Source organism: Tyto alba, unplaced genomic scaffold (assembly GCF_018691265.1).
Source record: "Tyto alba isolate M040663 unplaced genomic scaffold, T.alba_DEE_v4.0 Super-Scaffold_26, whole genome shotgun sequence".
Taxonomy (NCBI): Eukaryota; Metazoa; Chordata; class Aves; order Strigiformes; family Tytonidae; genus Tyto; species Tyto alba.
In genome coordinates, this window is record NW_024881300.1 from 18,545,965 (window position 1) to 18,562,032 (window position 16,068).

At 40.7% G+C, this 16,068-nt stretch overlaps 2 protein-coding genes across 6 annotated transcripts in view; both read left to right on the forward strand.

The window, feature by feature from the left end:
* The first annotated feature begins 752 nt into the window (after positions 1-752).
* HSD17B2 (hydroxysteroid 17-beta dehydrogenase 2) lies at positions 753-12,715 on the forward strand. The gene is made up of 5 exons (XM_009962747.3): positions 753-1,056; positions 5,115-5,327; positions 5,647-5,832; positions 8,942-9,079; positions 10,701-12,715. The coding sequence occupies exons 1-5, from the start codon at positions 780-782 to the stop codon at positions 11,057-11,059; spliced, it is 1,173 nt and encodes a 390-aa protein (XP_009961049.3). The 5' UTR covers positions 753-779; the 3' UTR covers positions 11,060-12,715.
* Positions 12,716-14,480: 1,765 nt separating this feature from the next.
* Positions 14,481-16,068, forward strand: part of LOC104357345 (arylamine N-acetyltransferase, pineal gland isozyme NAT-3) — a 37,705-nt gene continuing 36,117 nt past the window's right edge. For all 5 annotated transcript variants that reach the window (XM_042797603.1, XM_042797604.1, XM_042797608.1 and 2 more), the window contains exon 1: positions 14,481-14,571. The gene's annotated coding sequence lies outside the window, so the exon portion shown is untranslated. The remainder of the gene's footprint in view (positions 14,572-16,068) is intronic.

Below are 16,068 nucleotides of genomic sequence, written 5' to 3' on the forward strand. Positions count from 1 at the left end.
ATTCTTTTCCCCCAACTTGCTGTGAGTATTGAACCAGTGATTCCTGTCAAAACTCAGGTGAATGTTCTCACTGGAGGTCAACTGAAGACACAATCTCAGGTGTGTTACATATGTTCACTTAACGAAGTGCCCTTAATGCCAAACCAGCAATCACCCCTTCCCAGCCCCCCTTGAATGTCAATTAGCCATAGGTGTCTGCTGAATGTAGAGTAGGTAACTAGCCAAAGGTGGGTACGTTTTGAGCTTTTTGTTGAAAGAGAAAGGTGGCCCATGTGTGGAAAAGCCCAATGCTAACCACACAGTTTGCACTAGAGAGAGTAAATAATCCTATCCTGAGTTATTTTTTTTACTGCGCATCGAAAATCAATTCCACTGAAACAACACCTTAAGTTTTTAGACAGGAAATTCCAACTATATCCCACAAAGGAAGCTGTTCTTTTTAAACTGTCTAGGAAAATGTACTTTAAACATATAAAACATATAGCAGTTAATTTTTTCCTGAAGCTAGCGCTTGCTACATTATGTCCATTCCCAGTGCTGTCAATCATTATCCAGCCAGCATATTGTTCAGAAGGTGGAGCTGTCAGGCAGAAGGAATAAAAGGTAAGAAAAGGAAGGCTTCTGCTTCTTGCTGATGCTGAGGGTAAGTGAGATTATGTCAAACCTTTAAACAGAGTCCTCTTTCTCTGCCCCACCCCCTGCTCCTATATAACATGTGCTGCAGTTAGCAATACCTGCTTTTTCCCAGCCAGTGGTGTGCTTGCTACTTGCCCCTGCTGATGGATGCTTTTGCTGGCAGCCCCCTTGGATGGCTCTGCGTGGGTGTCACCGTGCTTTTTGGAGTGACTGTGCTCTACATGACCAAGAGGAACCTGGTGGAGAAAGCAGATGTGCTGGTCTGGAGGCTCCTGCCAGCTTTGCTGGGGCTGCTGTGCGTGGCCACGCTGGGCACTGGCAGGGGGCTGGTGGTGTTCTGCACCTCGTGCCTCATCTCCTGCGTGTACCTGGGCGGCAGGGCACTGCTGCCCGTGGGTGACAAAGCTGTGCTCATCACAGGTGAGGCGCTACAGACGCACATTGGAAAGCAAAAACTGGTTTTTCTCACAAGTAGGCTGAAAAACTTTGTGCTCTTCTGTTAGGTATCTGTGAAATGCATGATTGTAAGGGGTTTTTTTGCTCATTTTATTTGCTTTGCCAGAGATGTTTTTTTCCAGGTAAATAAGTGTTCTGAAATTAAGTAGAGAAGCATCTTAATAGATGCTATTATTTTTTTAGTGTCTCATTTAATCTTTACAAGTAGCTTTTTAGACATACTTGTGAAATTAACTGGTGCAAAAAGCATAAGAATACTTATGATGGTCTAATTTTTTAGGAGAGATATTAATTTCTGGAAGCCCTCAGAACACTACGTTCATACATTACTTCTGTTTACTCGAGTTTATTGCACTGGTTATGGATGTATGGTTATCTTTTGGTGTGCGTGTTTATACAGTGCACACTGTGTATATCATGCATGTATTTCAAGACACTGGTTTGGTGCCATCTTTTTGAAACAATGTATGGAATAATTAGGGAGTCAGTAATTTCCTTCACTATCAGTAAAAGTTCAGAGCTAATGAATTCTGTTTCTATTAACATTCTGATCTACTCAAAACTCACTTTGTGTTTGCAGGGATGGCATTTTTGTAGTTTCATGGCTTTTCTCCTGTTTCTTCTAAAACTTTACATGTTGTTTATTTGTGTTATTCAAACCCTTAAACCAGAGTGCCTGCCAACTGCTTCTTCCATTGTTAACTTTCTCTTTTTTGTTTTATCTTCTGTTTTTCCCCTCTTGAAAGCTAAATCAAGTTGCTTTGGTTTGTATGGCTATTTCTTGCAGAATTTAATTTTGTTTTATAGGGACACCTGGAAAGAGCTTAGATATGCCTAGCAAGTGTTAATGTGGGGGTTAAACACAAAAGTTAAGAGAGGACAAGATGAACAGCAAGTTCTCTCTTTGTGGTTTATCTGCCAGCTGGGTTTCTCCCTGCAGGTGTATCAGATGAAGATGGATATCAGGCAGGGGGGGAACAGGGAACACTCCTTTCCCAGCCTTGCAGACACAGGGGTTGTACTTGCACTTAGGTATTTCCTTGCTTTTTGTAAGACTGCAGTTCTTCAGGAAAAAAACACTCTCTCAGAGCTTACCTGATGGAGCAAATTTGAATTAGAGCAATATAAGGGAGTGAAGAACATTTGGGTATATTTTAACAAGTGAATGTGCTTTCTTTGTACTTCTGTTGCAACTGTCCTGAAGAAAAGCAGGTTTGGACACCTCTGTCAGCCGACGTGTCTGAGGAGGCTCTTCTTGGTCTTTATTTGAATCCAGAGTGGTATGATATCGATCAAACCCTCCATCAGCTGAAATAAAATTTTAACTCAGCACGCTTCTTGGTTAAATTGCTCTGATTGTTGTACTCTTCCTCCTACTAGCTGTAGGATGTGTGTCTGTGTGCAGGTGCAAGGTGTCTTTAAATCCATTTTGGTGTAATTTTCTCCAATTTAGACAAGACCTGAGGCAGGCATTTCATGGGAATGGTGATTTTTTTTTTTTTTTTTTTTTTTTCCCCGTCAGCCCCACAGGGTTGAGGAATGCTGCTGTGCTCTGGGCAGGGAGATGTCTGCCTTTGGCCAGAGGGTGGAGTAATCTTTGTATTTCTCTCCTTGGATTTTGTCAAACATTGTTCTGGTCCTCTTTGGATGCCTCTTGTATGGGTGCTGTTGTGCATCATTTATTTAAGCCGGCAGTTCACCGGAGTACTATGATAAGGGAAAACTGTGCCCAGTTGTCAAAATGCTTTTTCCCATGAATGCCTGTGGGCATGTGAGCAGTCTCAAAGTAATTGATGAAACATTTCTGTTGATCCTCTTGCTAGGAGCTAGTGCTTCAGTGAAGCTCTTGGGCATGTGAACACTAGTGTAGATTGGTAGACCCAATAGCCAGCTTCCCTAAAAATTAAATTACCACGAAGATCTGAATTAGCAGGAATTGCACAATTCTTGCCTCAGTTTTTCTGTGTGCAGTGGGATAAATTTTTCCAGTTGACTTGTTTTTTTCATTCTCAGTGTGTGGCTTGATGTTTCTGATGCTCAGTGTGAGTCAACGATAAATTCTTAGTAATGATTCAGTTACAGTAGGTAGTGACTGCCTTTCTTACGATAAATCTCATAATAATTCGTAAATTGTTATATTTGACATAGAAGCAAGGAGAGATGGGTGTGTGATTTCTCTATTTCTTCCCTATAGAGACCTACCTACTCTTTGAATTTTCTGAGTTGAAGGGTAAAGTTTCTCTGGACTTCAATAACGGGTCTTAAATCAGACTTGTTCTGATGAAAGATGGGGACAAACCCTGTGGCAGGCATAGATAAACACTGCTTTTTATTTCCTTGGGATTGCTGTACCCATCCCTAGCTGTTGAGCACTTTTCCCCTTTCTAAGTTAAAGCTACATGGTAAAACTTAAGTAATATGTAGTTCTGTGGCTGTGTACTTGCTGGGAAAGATGAAAGAGGAAGGATTTGATCCAGAAATAGGGTTTTTCACTAAAAGAAAAAAAAAAAACCCACTCCCAAACCCAGAAATCTGTCATGTCTGGGATATTTGAAGGCCTCTTCATGCCTCTTTAGGGAATTCCAAGAATGCAGGTTTGTTCTTTCAGGTCAGGGCTGTGAGAAGCTAAGTGTGATATATGTGGTGCTCTGGTGCATCTTCAACAAACTGCAGACTTCAAAAATGCTAAAAAACATTAAAAAAAAAAAATTAAGTAGAGCATGAGTAATTCTTTTCAACATCTTGCACTGATTGATCCAGGCATTTAGTATGTGCTTCTTTCAAGTTACCTGAAATTTTTTTTTTTTTTTTTTTTTTAACCTTTCGGTACTAAAGCCCAGGTTAAGACAAACCCCAGAAATTAAGATCTAGCATGATTAAGATGAGTCTCTTTGGCAGTCAGATTCCATTGACTATAGATTTGACTCCTGAAGCATGGTCCCTATAAACTCCTTCCCTGTCTCTAGCAGAGCCCTGTGTCACTTCATTGGGAGTCTTGGTGGGCAGATGGGTGAGACGTTTGCTTCCTTGTTAAGAAGTTTCTCTTTGGATGGGAAGAATGGAAACCAGAATTTAAAAATACACCAGGAGAGAAAACACTCAAAAATACCTTATGGTAGCAGCAGCAAAATACTATATCAATGGGAGAGACTTGTGAATCAGTCAAATTATTTGTTAAATATTGATCATTGTTACCTGATGGGAGGAATTGCACAACTGTGATCACAAAGACTGTTGTGTGTTTGCTCTAACAGTGCTTCCTGCATTTGGTAGTTCATTGCTTTATACGGACACAGTTCGGGAGTAATTTTGGAAGAGGGTAGAGAGGATAAGAGAAATTATGATGCAAGTTTGCATTAGTTAAATAGCTGGTGCTATTTGGTTTAGCTTAAAAAAGTCCCATTCTGAGGCTTTATTAGGGCTTGAAAGCATTGAACTCGTCTGCAGATAAAGAAACAGTTGCTTAGCTTTGGCTTGGTTGCAGCCTGTGACAAAAAAATGTTTACTGGAAGGGTATGAATGGTAGGTGTTTGAAATAATGCTGCTAATTTGAATTAAGAAATAGAACCCAAGTCTGAATTCCAATGCCCTGTAATTGCTTTGTCCATCTGAGATTTCAAATTAAAATATTTGAGTGGTGTATGTTGGTGTTTTTTTTTTTTTTTTCTTAGACATTTCTGTTGTCAGGCTTTAGTCTGAATATTTGTATAACCCAATCTAGGGTTTTATTTCCTCTGTATGCATGAAGTAAGTCTTAGAATCTGTCAGTGGTAAAGCATGAGCTGATGCCATCAGCTCTGAGCCAAGTGGACATGGTCTATCAGTTTTTGTGGAACATGCAAAGGTCTAACTCCTCAGTCCTTCAGATCTGAACCATTCTTCCTACTGTCATGCATTTCAGTGACTTTACTTAATAATCTTTTTGGTTACATTTGCATGTACTTCCAATGTGTGCCTTTTTTTTTTTTTTAATGGTGGTTTAGGAAAGACCCACTTTTCAAGTGTCATTTTGATGTTTTCAGGAAGTGACACTGGGATTGGACATGCACTGGCTAAATACCTGGATAACTTAGGTTTTATGGTGTTTGCTGGGGTTTTGAATAAGGATGGACCTGGAGCTGAGAAACTGAGACGGACCTGTTCTCAGAGACTCTCTCTGCTGCAGCTGGATATAACCAATGCTACCCAAGTCAAGGAAGCCTATCTAAAAGTCTCAGAGAAGGTGCAAAATACAGGTACTTTGGTTTTTTTTTTTTTTTTCATTATAATGGGAGTACTAACGTAGCTGCTTACAAGGTACATCTCTTAACTGTTGGCTGCATCATGGCTTATGTGTGTAGGTCATTTCCATGCCACAGTCTGGGGGCAGTCAGAGTATTTATATTGATGACTCCTGCTTTCTGGGACATGAAAAATGGTGATGACTCTTCATGTGTATCTGTAGATGCAGATCATCTCTGCTTTGATCTGGAGCCACCATCCAGCTCATCAGTTTAATCTTTATGGAGTTAATATCCTGCTGTGTAGCAACCCTGTACGTTCTCCTATTCCCAGGGCTCTGGGGAGTTGTGAACAACGCGGGCATCCTGGGCTTCCCTGCCGACGGAGAGCTGCTCCCCATGAGCATGTACAGGCAGTGCATGGAGGTGAATTTCTTTGGGGCTGTGGAAGTGTCCAAGACCTTCTTACCGTTACTTCGGAAATCCCAGGGGAGGCTGGTTAATGTGTCCAGCATGGCAGGTGAGCTGAACTAAAGCACCAAATAAATATCTGGTGCAACAGAAGAAACAACTGACTTCCTTGGCAAAAATGCTGAGGAAGGTGTCGGTTGGTATTGCTTGTCAATACGCCTAGGGAATTAATAACTAGGTAGTAAGTGCAGGTTTTTCTTTTGTTTAGAAGACTGTTTCCAAAAAACAGCCTTTAAAGAAGAAGAGTTTAATATGGCTAAAAATACACTTATAGAAAAAACAGTAAAATTCAAATCTTGTGTTATAGATGCCATGAGTGATAGCTTTGTGAGCTTCCAGAAAGATGGGTGGTAAATCACAGATGTTTCTATAATGTGTTCCAGCAGAAGTCTGTGACCACCTCAGTTTGTGTGTCATTGAACCACACTGTGGAGATGCCCAAAAGCTGTCTCCCTTTTGCAGAGACAGACTGTCTTCCCCTTGGGCTGCTTGTACATGAAGTATCAACCTTTTTTTAATACTTTGAGTTAAAACTGGAATGTAAATATCTTTTGAGTAAGTTCATGACATTTGCCATTTGTAACAGGTCTATAATAAATGTTAGATATTTCTCTTGGGCAGCTCCACCTCTCCGTTCTTGTAGGGCTCAAGTACTATAGTTAGAGTGAAAAAAGGACAATGATAAAATACCTGCAGAAGAGGAACATCCAATTCTTCAAGAGCAGAAGCCAGTTTTATTTTTTGCTGCATCCTATGGTTCTTTCTGGAGTACACATCCTAGAGCATGGTCTGCTAATAACTTGAGACCTGAAGAGTATGTGTTTATATTTCTTTAAAAATACTTTGAGTACCTTCTTAACAACACTTCAGCCTAATATATTAGCAAAATGGTATTTTTTCATTAATAAAATAACTTTTAAAAGAATTATTAACAGCATGTTATAGGCTCTTCAGTTTTGTCCTATAAAATGAATCCTGTGCTTTCTATATATGTCTTTATAACATGACATTCTATTCTAGGGGAACAGCTGAGAGACTAAGATGTAGGAACAGAAGTAATGCAGTATCTGGTAGCCAACAGTTGAGGAGCAAGAATGCTCCTTTGAAAATGAGACCTGATGGAAGTAGGATGTTGTGGTGCTGGAAAGTATTTTGGTTTAAGACCTCTTAAGAATTTGCCATATGCTCTGCTTCCCAAATTTGCTTTTGCCTTGTTTTCTTGGACCCTTATTTCTGCACAGTTGGTATCCACTTGAATCGCGCTGTATTGCTGATGTGGCTTGTGCAAGCTTTACCCTTGTGCTCATGGCTTATGTTGAGGATGTAACCGCAGCCTAGATTTGACACTTCAGTCTTCTGTTTTTGTTTTTTTTTAATACCAATTATGTTTGGTATATGCATGCCTGTGTTATGGTTCATTACTGATACTTAAATCAGGACTGAATTATCAGAAGGACCCTTCTGGTGCTGCTCTGTCCACCAGTCCTTGCAAGCACAGAGACAGAGGACAGGCATCTGTTTTCTCTGATCACCCAAGTGAAGCATGCAATTTTGATGTTTTGGGGCAGATGTCTTAATTCTTGTCATGAATCCCTGAGCTGCCTTGCAGGGATAAATGGAGAGCTTTCTCTGTGCTGAGTAATTTGCCCATACAGGAGTTGATAATGACCCTGCTTAAACTATAGCTGTTCACACAGATGTTCTTGCATGCGGGCTAGTTTAGGTAAACAGCTTCCTCTTAACACAGGGTCTGAGGGTCCTTTGGTAAAACATTAGCAGAAAAGTTAGTAAGGTCTCATTGTGCCCAATCTATTCCTGTCTGTAGAGCTAATTTAACTGGGCTGGAGGTTAGCCTGACCTCAGAGGGAAAGAGTATGTGATTCAATGGCTCAAACCAGTTGAAACTCAAACTTATTCAGATGCATACAGAAGAATAATTAACATATAATTGCCCTGACTTTTTCAAAGGAATGACTCTGTGTAAGAAGCTCCCGTGATGCCCTCGTTGCAGTACAAAGCCCAATAAATGGTACCAGTGGCTTGCCTGAAAATTCTCCTGTATAGAAGTATTTTCTTTTAAAAGATTCAAATACTTTGAGATGAATGTGTAATGTTTGAGACTGAGGCTGCACTGGAGGATGTGCCCAGCTGCCCATGCAGACAGGAGGAGTGATGTGCCTCAAGGAGAAGGGTTGCCCATTCTGTTCCCTCCTCCCTGCTGTGCCAACACAGCCCGTGGTGGCTGTGATGACCCCTGAATCTGGCAGTGATACTCTGTGCGGTGGTAACACCAACCTTGTGGAGAAAGCGGTAGGGCTGAAGAAGGGGAAGATGCTTAAATGCAAGTGTCCTTGGATTTTTCTAAAGCTGAAGAAGTGGCAGTCTGCCAGTTCTTGTAACAGAGGAAATCTTTGTATTTGGAAGATAATATTTTCTGGAAGCTTTTGTTTTGTAAACATGGATTTATTTTAAATTCACCTGAAATACTGGCTGTTTTCTATCTTCTCCAATCCCAGAAACATTTGTTCAGATAGAAAAGTTGGGATATAACTATAGGCAGGGGATGTGCTTCTCTGATGGGTCTCAGGGAGTCCTGCCATCCAGGTGGTATGATTCCAGCTTTGGTTTGTCCACCAAGGTTTTCCCCACTCTTCCACTGTAGTCTCTGGTCTTTCTGAAACTAGCTGGAAAGAACTGGAGCATAAGTTGGCTTTATAAAGCTAGAATCGAGATTACTTACTCTGTTGTAACTGTGGTTTATAGTAGGAGCTTGAAATTCGTGTTACGGTGACAACAAGAACAGCAGCATTAAACTATTGCTTCACTATTTATATGAACTAAAACATTATCTGTGTTTCTGAAAACAACAATCATAATTTTCAGCAGTTTCTTCTCTTGAAGGCAATACAGTTTATTTTTTCTGCCATACAAGGTGTCTTATCAGGTGTTACTGAGCATAACTGCTATAAGCGACTGTTAATTTACAACTTTCACTTTTTTTTAACCTCTAGAAAGAAATGATTCCCTCACTGACTTGTCTTTAACCTCAGTGAGAGCCGCATAATTTTGGTTGCGCTGTAATCTTCCTTCTAAATCATGAAAATAAAGGCTGGAAGGAGCCACTGCTGAGGTTTATCATGTTTATATTGCTCCTGCAGGAGGCATTCCACTACCGAGGTATGCTGCATATGGTGCATCAAAAGCAGCTCTGTCCATGTTTTCTGGAGTAATGAGGCAAGAGCTTTCCAAATGGGGAATTAAAGTTGCTGCAATTCATCCATCAGGCTTCCGAACAGGTTGGTGTTTGACATTTTGTGTAGTTCTTTCTGCTTCACCTCTTTCCCTGTAGTCCAGCATCGTCAAACAGAGCCCTGAGTGATTCTCAGCAGTTGGACTTTTTTTCCCATTCTTCATGCTGGTTATGGAAATTAAGATCCGCATTTTTTTGCGAGAGGTGTTCCCTCTAGTTCTGCGTGCTGCCTGCCTCTGCCTTGCGAGTGTAGCCTTTCTCCCGGGCAGAGCTCTCTTTGCTTTGAGACGGGGCAGGGTTCAGGCAATTGTTGCCTTCCCTTTGCTCTAGCTTTGTTGAAGTTAACAAACCGAGCATCACAATGTGCTTGATTTGAGTGTTATGGCTTACTTGTCCTGCATGAGAGCTTCAGGACTCGCTGTCAGTCCTACATTTCTCAAGATCAGAGCTCTCTTTATCGATCTGCTCAGTCTTGCATTGAAGAATCTGCAGCGATACCTGTCATCCTGAGTACTTTCTGTCAATATCAGTCTGTATAGTCTCTGATCTTTCCACTCCTTCCTTCCTCTGCGGTCCTGCTGCTTTCAGTTCCAAATCCTCCTCCTCTTTCCACTGCTCGGAGTGCTTTCTGCAGAGCCTGTCTGGGTTACAGACTCCTCTCCTGCACCATGCACCCTCGCTGCACCCCGTGCCCAGCTGGGAGCAGGGTGGGTGTCCACACAGGTTCCTGCTCTGTGGACATGCCTGTCAGGTACCTGAGGATGACATCAAATCCCACTGCCACCTACTCATCAAGTCCCAGTGACTTGATGGAGGCAGTTTTTATGCTGATGAAAATCAAAATGGTCTTTTTCATAGAGCCCCAGTCCCTCAAATGCCTCCTCTCCTGGGGAGGGGCCCTGCAGGGCACTGGGCTCTGACAGCAGTGCCTGTATGGTCAGCAGTATTTGCCTGTGGTTGTACCTGCAGGGCCCTGCTTAGTCGTCAGACTTCTGAATGAAAACTTCATGCATCAAAACAAGTCCCAGTATTTGAGATTTAATTATTTATTATTTTTTTCCCCCTCTATTTGCAATGCTTAATTCATGATAGTTAGGCAATAAATGCATTGGAAGAGCCACTGCTTTCATTCCTCCATGATGCAGATGGGAGGAAAAATAGATTTTTTTTTTTTTTTTTAATTTTTTTTTAAAGATCTGGCCTAATATAAACCTTATCCTTGATGAAACTAGTTATTGAGATACCAATGTCACTCATGAAAGAGGAGCTTAGCACTTGGCCAACCCAAGTGAATCCTGGTCATCATGGTTTGCCTGTCTTTCCTCAGTCACTCACATCTGTTAATAAATACTGATAAGAAACACCCACAAAATGAATAAAGACAGAATGGGGTGGGTTGAAGGGGAAAAAATTTTGACATGACTGTGAGACCCTTGTTAGATAGAGCTGATAACCAAATGGTGCATGAACCCTATGGTTTTTGTCTAGTCTGTGTTTCATGCTTTCCCTTCCAGGTAAAAGCTGTTTTGTCTGTTCTTCACTGGCACAGTTTAGAACAACTGTGAATCAGGGTGGTGGTGGAGAACAACTTGTTGACTATTAATTATAGATGAATTTTTAAAATGCAGCCCAAACCCACTTGCTATCCTCTGATGTTGCTGCTGCAGGTATAGAAGGCACATCCAGCCTGTGGGATAAGCAAATAAAGGAGCTGATGGAGAACCTCCCAGCACACACAAGGCAAGACTATGGTGAGGACTACCTCCTGGGGCTGAAGAGCTACTTCCTGCACATGCCTGCGTACTGCAACGCCGACCTCTCCCCCGTGCTGAACGCTGTCCTACACGCTTTGCTGGCCAAGAGACCACATGGCTTGTACACCCCTGGCAAAGGGGCTTACATGTCCCTCTGCATCTTCTGCTACTTCCCTCTCTGGTTCTATGACTTTGTCATTGGTAAGATGATGACTACTGAGTCTGTCCCAAGGGCACTGAGAACATCAGAATCTGAAAGCAAGAATCTCTAAGGTATCCATCAGCATTTGTCTTGATGAGATAACTGGGAAAAACTCTGTTTTAGGACACTGCTATTTATTGTACTGTCTTTGTTAAATTGCATTTACACTACCTTGCAAACAGAGGTAAATCTTTGTGTTAAGAATAATGTTCAGGAAAAGCGGTAGATAAACAGAAATAGAAAGCTATCTGGAGGAGGAATTTTAATGTTTTCATGACGTCTTTGTATCCTGCCTTCTGTGTTAAGGTATCTCATGAGGTTATATAGTTCCTGTCTGATTCAAAAAGCACCACCAACACATAGATGTATTAGCTGTTTTTCAAAACCAGACCAAAAAATCCTTGAAAGTCAATAACATTCTTAAATGTTAGAAGGAGTTGCATATAATCCTATCACTGGATAGATTTAGAAATGTCAAATGCAAATCTTTCTCACTGCAGCTTCAGCCTAACATGTTTTGGGTTTTCTGTTGTTGGTTTTCTTCTGTTCTGTTGCTGTTGGACCTGAGAAATGATTGACCTTTTTTCCCCCAAGTTTTGTGAAGTATAGTTGTGATGTTTATAATGTGTCCTTTTTGCTAGACTAAGCAACATAAATTGGGGGAAAAAATGAACAAAGATCAAGACCTTCACAAAGAAACTATCAGTCTCCATCCTGCAGTATTAGAAATAGTAATAGTAAGTAAATCAGCTGCTAATTTGATTTGTCTGTCTTGGTCATTCTGTGCATTGCCTGTATATGCCTGTGCTTCTTTAATTATTAGTAAACTCTGATCTCACTTATGCTTTTTGTACAATTCCTTACTTGGTTTCTGGGTTTATGAAAAACTCACATTTTTGCCCATTTCTCCTGGCACCTTCCTGTGTCTCCCTCTGCTTTAGGGATAGTTTGTGCTCACTCCTCTAAGATCAGTCAGTGTTCAGGTTAGCTTTACTGGAGTCCAGTGTCCACCTTCTGATAGACTTTGTCACTCCCCTAAATTAATTCTAGGAACATCAGGTGCTGTCTCTGCGCCCTACACCATAAAACCCTCACCAATGCCAAGAGGTTGTGCAGCTCACCTATACTTTTCCTTCCCCACTCCCTTTTTGCATTGCCCATCATATCCTCAGGCTTTGAAAGGCTGTGGTATTTTGAAAGAAAGCCTCATCCCCCTGAGTTCCATGGTTTGTCTGTCTGTCCTATGCCTTTCTTTGACAAGATGCATTTCTTTTCTGATGATGAAAAATTAAATCATTACATTCTGCGCTTTAAATGTAGATGCACTTTTTTCCTTCCCTTCCTGAGCAACTTCCTCTTCTGTCATAATCCTGCTTATGTGATGTACTCTTACAGTCAGCTGAACAAAATCACTATTTAATTTGCATCTCGATTATTTCTTCCTGCATCTTTTACATTGATGCAAGATGCCTGTAAATGCACAGAGAATACTCAGCAGACTTGGCCCACCATTGTAATTTGTGCCCCAGTGTGGAAATCTTTCTGTCATGATTACTGCTTTTGCTGCTGAGGTTTATCTCCTTGTGGGTTTATATCAGTCCCCTGATTACAGACTTTTGCCTTCCTTTGAGAAAGTGTGACCAAAAATGTTTTTCACTCAAATTCTGGGACAATTTCTATCTCTCTACCCATTTTTTCCTTTATTTTCCAAATTTTTTGTCAGCAAAAGTGCATAATAAAAAAAAAAATATAATATTTAGAAACTGGATTGTCGTGACTCTTTCTGTCTCATCTGACCCGTTGTGCTTTTGGGGACTGGTGCTACAGCCCCTCCCTTCTCGGGCTGGCCTGGTTCCAGGGAGACCATGAAGAGGAGTAGGAGAGTAGGAGTTGGAGAGCACTGAGGAGGAAGGTGGTGAGGGACCTTCTCAAGGGAAAAGAGACAAAATGGCAGTTGGTGCCTTGTTTTGGGCAGAACATGATCCCAAATGGTTCACAGGCAGCTTGTGAACTGCAAGGAAAGGTGGGTGCTAGGGGGTGCAGAGCTGGGGGAGCACTGGGTGGCAATCTTCAGGGTGCGGGAACTGTTGCTGCCTGTCAGCCTATCTCCATCTTGGACAGAGGTTGTGGTTTTTCACTTAATGCCCAATTTAAGTGTAACAGTCTGGAATTTTGCCCTTAGGTACATTATATAATACACAACCAAAATTCCTCATAGCAGCCAGTTAGCTTTTTTGTGTAGCAATCTTCATAACAATCTTTAATTGTTGCTTTGCTATTTGGCTGTGGTTATAAAATGTTTCTTTTTTTCTCCCCTTCACTTTCTTGATAGGAATATTATCTTGCACATTGCAGACGTATTAAACTAGGCATCTATGTGGAAGATTGGATTTCTTTTTTTTAACTTTTATTTCCCAGGAAATTTGTGTTCTAAATAGTCGTTTTACTTATCTTCACCTAACTACGAAGATATTTTAGCAAGTCTCAGATAATTGTGTATCAAAGATTCTTATTGTTTTGTTCCTACAGGGATCTTACTTCGTTTTAAAGATAATTCTGTTGTAACACATTATTGAATTATGTGTCATTTAATGGGCTGTAGTATTAGAGGTAAATTTATTTTCCTAATGGCTTGCATTGCAAATAATCCAAACTGGGAGAAATGCAGAATAAATTGTGAATGTCTGTGGCCAATGTGCCCATGTGGATGTTAATGCTGATGCTAGCTTATGCTCTCAAGGATCAGCGTCTAGGTGCTATGCTCCTTTGGCTACTAAAAATGCTGATCTAATACAAAGTTATTTTAAGAGTGGGAAGAGAGGATGTTTAGTTCTAGCAGTAGAAAGTGATGTATTAAAATACTCAAACTAATCACCATGATTTGGGCCTATTTTCAAAGACAGCATTTCTAACAAAAAGCATATGGCGTGAAGAAAAGCATCTGAGAAATTGAAGAAATTGGCTATAGCCCTAGAAAAGGACTAGTAAATAATGCTCTAAAATGTCACTTAATGCCCCACACTAATCAAGTATCTATATATTAAAAACATACATGTATTGTTTAAAAGGGGTTATATGCTGCAGAAATCATGATTGAAAAGCAGTTTTATATATATCCCTGTGATCCAGCCTCTGGAATGCAGGTTGTGACCAAGAAGTAAATGCTGTCGGATGCTTTTTACCAAGAAATCCCTGGCTGGTGTCCTGGGGCTCCCACTCTCCTACTCTGCGTTTATTACTCTGGCTGACATCTGTTCTTACTTCATATGAACAATTGATTTTAAGATATGTGGCTTTGGTGAGACGGAAGGTGAGTTATAAAGTCATTTGTTTTTATAACTTTTTTTTTATTCTGGATCCATTTGCCCTCTTTACAGGGCCCCTGATGACAACCATATCTAATGCATGCTTTGAGCACTGCAAGCTGGAGAACAGAGATAAAATATCAGGCTTTTTTGTGGTTATGTCACCGGCTGGCTATGGCAGAAAGCCATGGCGGGGAGGTTTTGGTGGCCACTTGCTGAAGGACCATCTCTACATTTCAAGAAGTGTTAACGTTTGGGACCATTCATGTGGCTGGAGGTAAGGAAAAAGGCAGTGAAAGTTTAAAGTGTGTTCAGATGAGAGTTCTGACAGTGAGTTTGAGGTTGGATAAAACTGATGGTGTAGGAGAGTGAGGAGCTCTAGGTCACTGACAGTTACAGACTCATGTGGGGACAGGGATTAATACGAAAGTTGCTTTCAAGCTCTGTAGGAGGTGGAGCAGCCACTCCTGCATCAGGCCATTTTGTACTGGCTGCTTTGGTAATGTTTAAGCATAACTTTGCTGTTAAAGCCAGAGCCATCGATATAGCGTCAAATACATCCAGTAATCTTAAAGCCCATTTTTTACTAGTAGAGGCCAAAAACAGGGACAGGGAGAAAGGGAATTTTCTAATTCTAGTCACTTTTTCTAATTTAATGAGCCTGAACAGAAGCTTAGTTATTTCTAAATGGAAGTATTGAAAATTTGTCTGTGTGACTGTTAAAATGACTACTTACTGTTAAATATACGTGAATACTACAGAACCTCCTGATTTTGCTAGTCTGAATCCCTGCTATCCTGAGGGAGTAAATTCCATGTTCCTATGAGTACATGCCCTGATGCGTATGAGGTTGTGTTTTTTCTGTTTATAGTTGCATAAGAAAAGTGGTTATAATGTTTGTATGTATTCTTTGTGTCAAAAGGATACCTCCAGGGAACTTTCAGATCTCAGTGATGTCAAAACACACTGGTTTTCCTGTAAATTAACTAGTCTGGGCACAGCATTGCACAGATACTACTAAAATGGGTCACACATTTCATTCTCTTGAACCGGAGAGTCTACATCTGCCATCAGCACCCATCTGTGCACCAATAATATTTACAACAAGTTTGGGACAAATACATGAGTTTGGTCATTTTTTCTAAAGAGACTGATTCTGGGGTCCTTTCTGAGACAAAACTTTGACTGGTTTAGCCTTTTTATGGCCATGGTTTGGAAGCCAGCTGGATTCCCAGAATGATACAACACTCAAGTGTATTGTGCATCACGGAGTCGTTAATATTTCTAGGAACACTCAAAGAAAATTCCTTTGATATCAAATTCACACAGGCTTCAAAGGAAAAGCATTCAAATAAAAGACCTTAGCTCCTGCAACGAAATTAACAGGAGGATTTCTTTTTTTTTTTTTTTTTTTTAGTTTCTTAAGCGTTAGGATACATAAATGGAAAGTATCCAGGATACCAGGAAACACCCAGCACATTGGATCCTGAGATGCCTAAGGTGCAATTGTTCCTGCTGAAACTTGTCAGCTGATGTAGTGCTCCCTGGTATGCAGACACCATTGTAGGCAGTATTTCAATAGTCAATGCTTTTGTCATCCAAGCTGAACATTAGAGCTGTTGCTGTTCAATTATAGATGTATTGTGGCAACCTTGAGGCAATGGGCTTTTACCAAAGTAAGAGAGGTAATTGCTTTTATTTTTAAAGCATGACCAAATAATAAATCAAAAATCGCTGACATCTCATGAAAGGAGGTGAGTTTTAAATCTCTTTA

Bases quoted from the DNA above. Each gene is read 5' to 3' on its own strand.
- HSD17B2 (XM_009962747.3), top strand. From the start codon at position 780: ATGGATGCTTTTGCTGGCAGCCCCCTTGGATGGCTCTGCGTGGGTGTC. The intron at 5,328-5,646 runs GTACTTTGGTTT...TCCTATTCCCAG, and splicing joins AGAGAAGGTGCAAAATACAG to GGCTCTGGGGAGTTGTGAAC. The intron at 9,080-10,700 runs GTTGGTGTTTGA...TTGCTGCTGCAG, and splicing joins TCCATCAGGCTTCCGAACAG to GTATAGAAGGCACATCCAGC.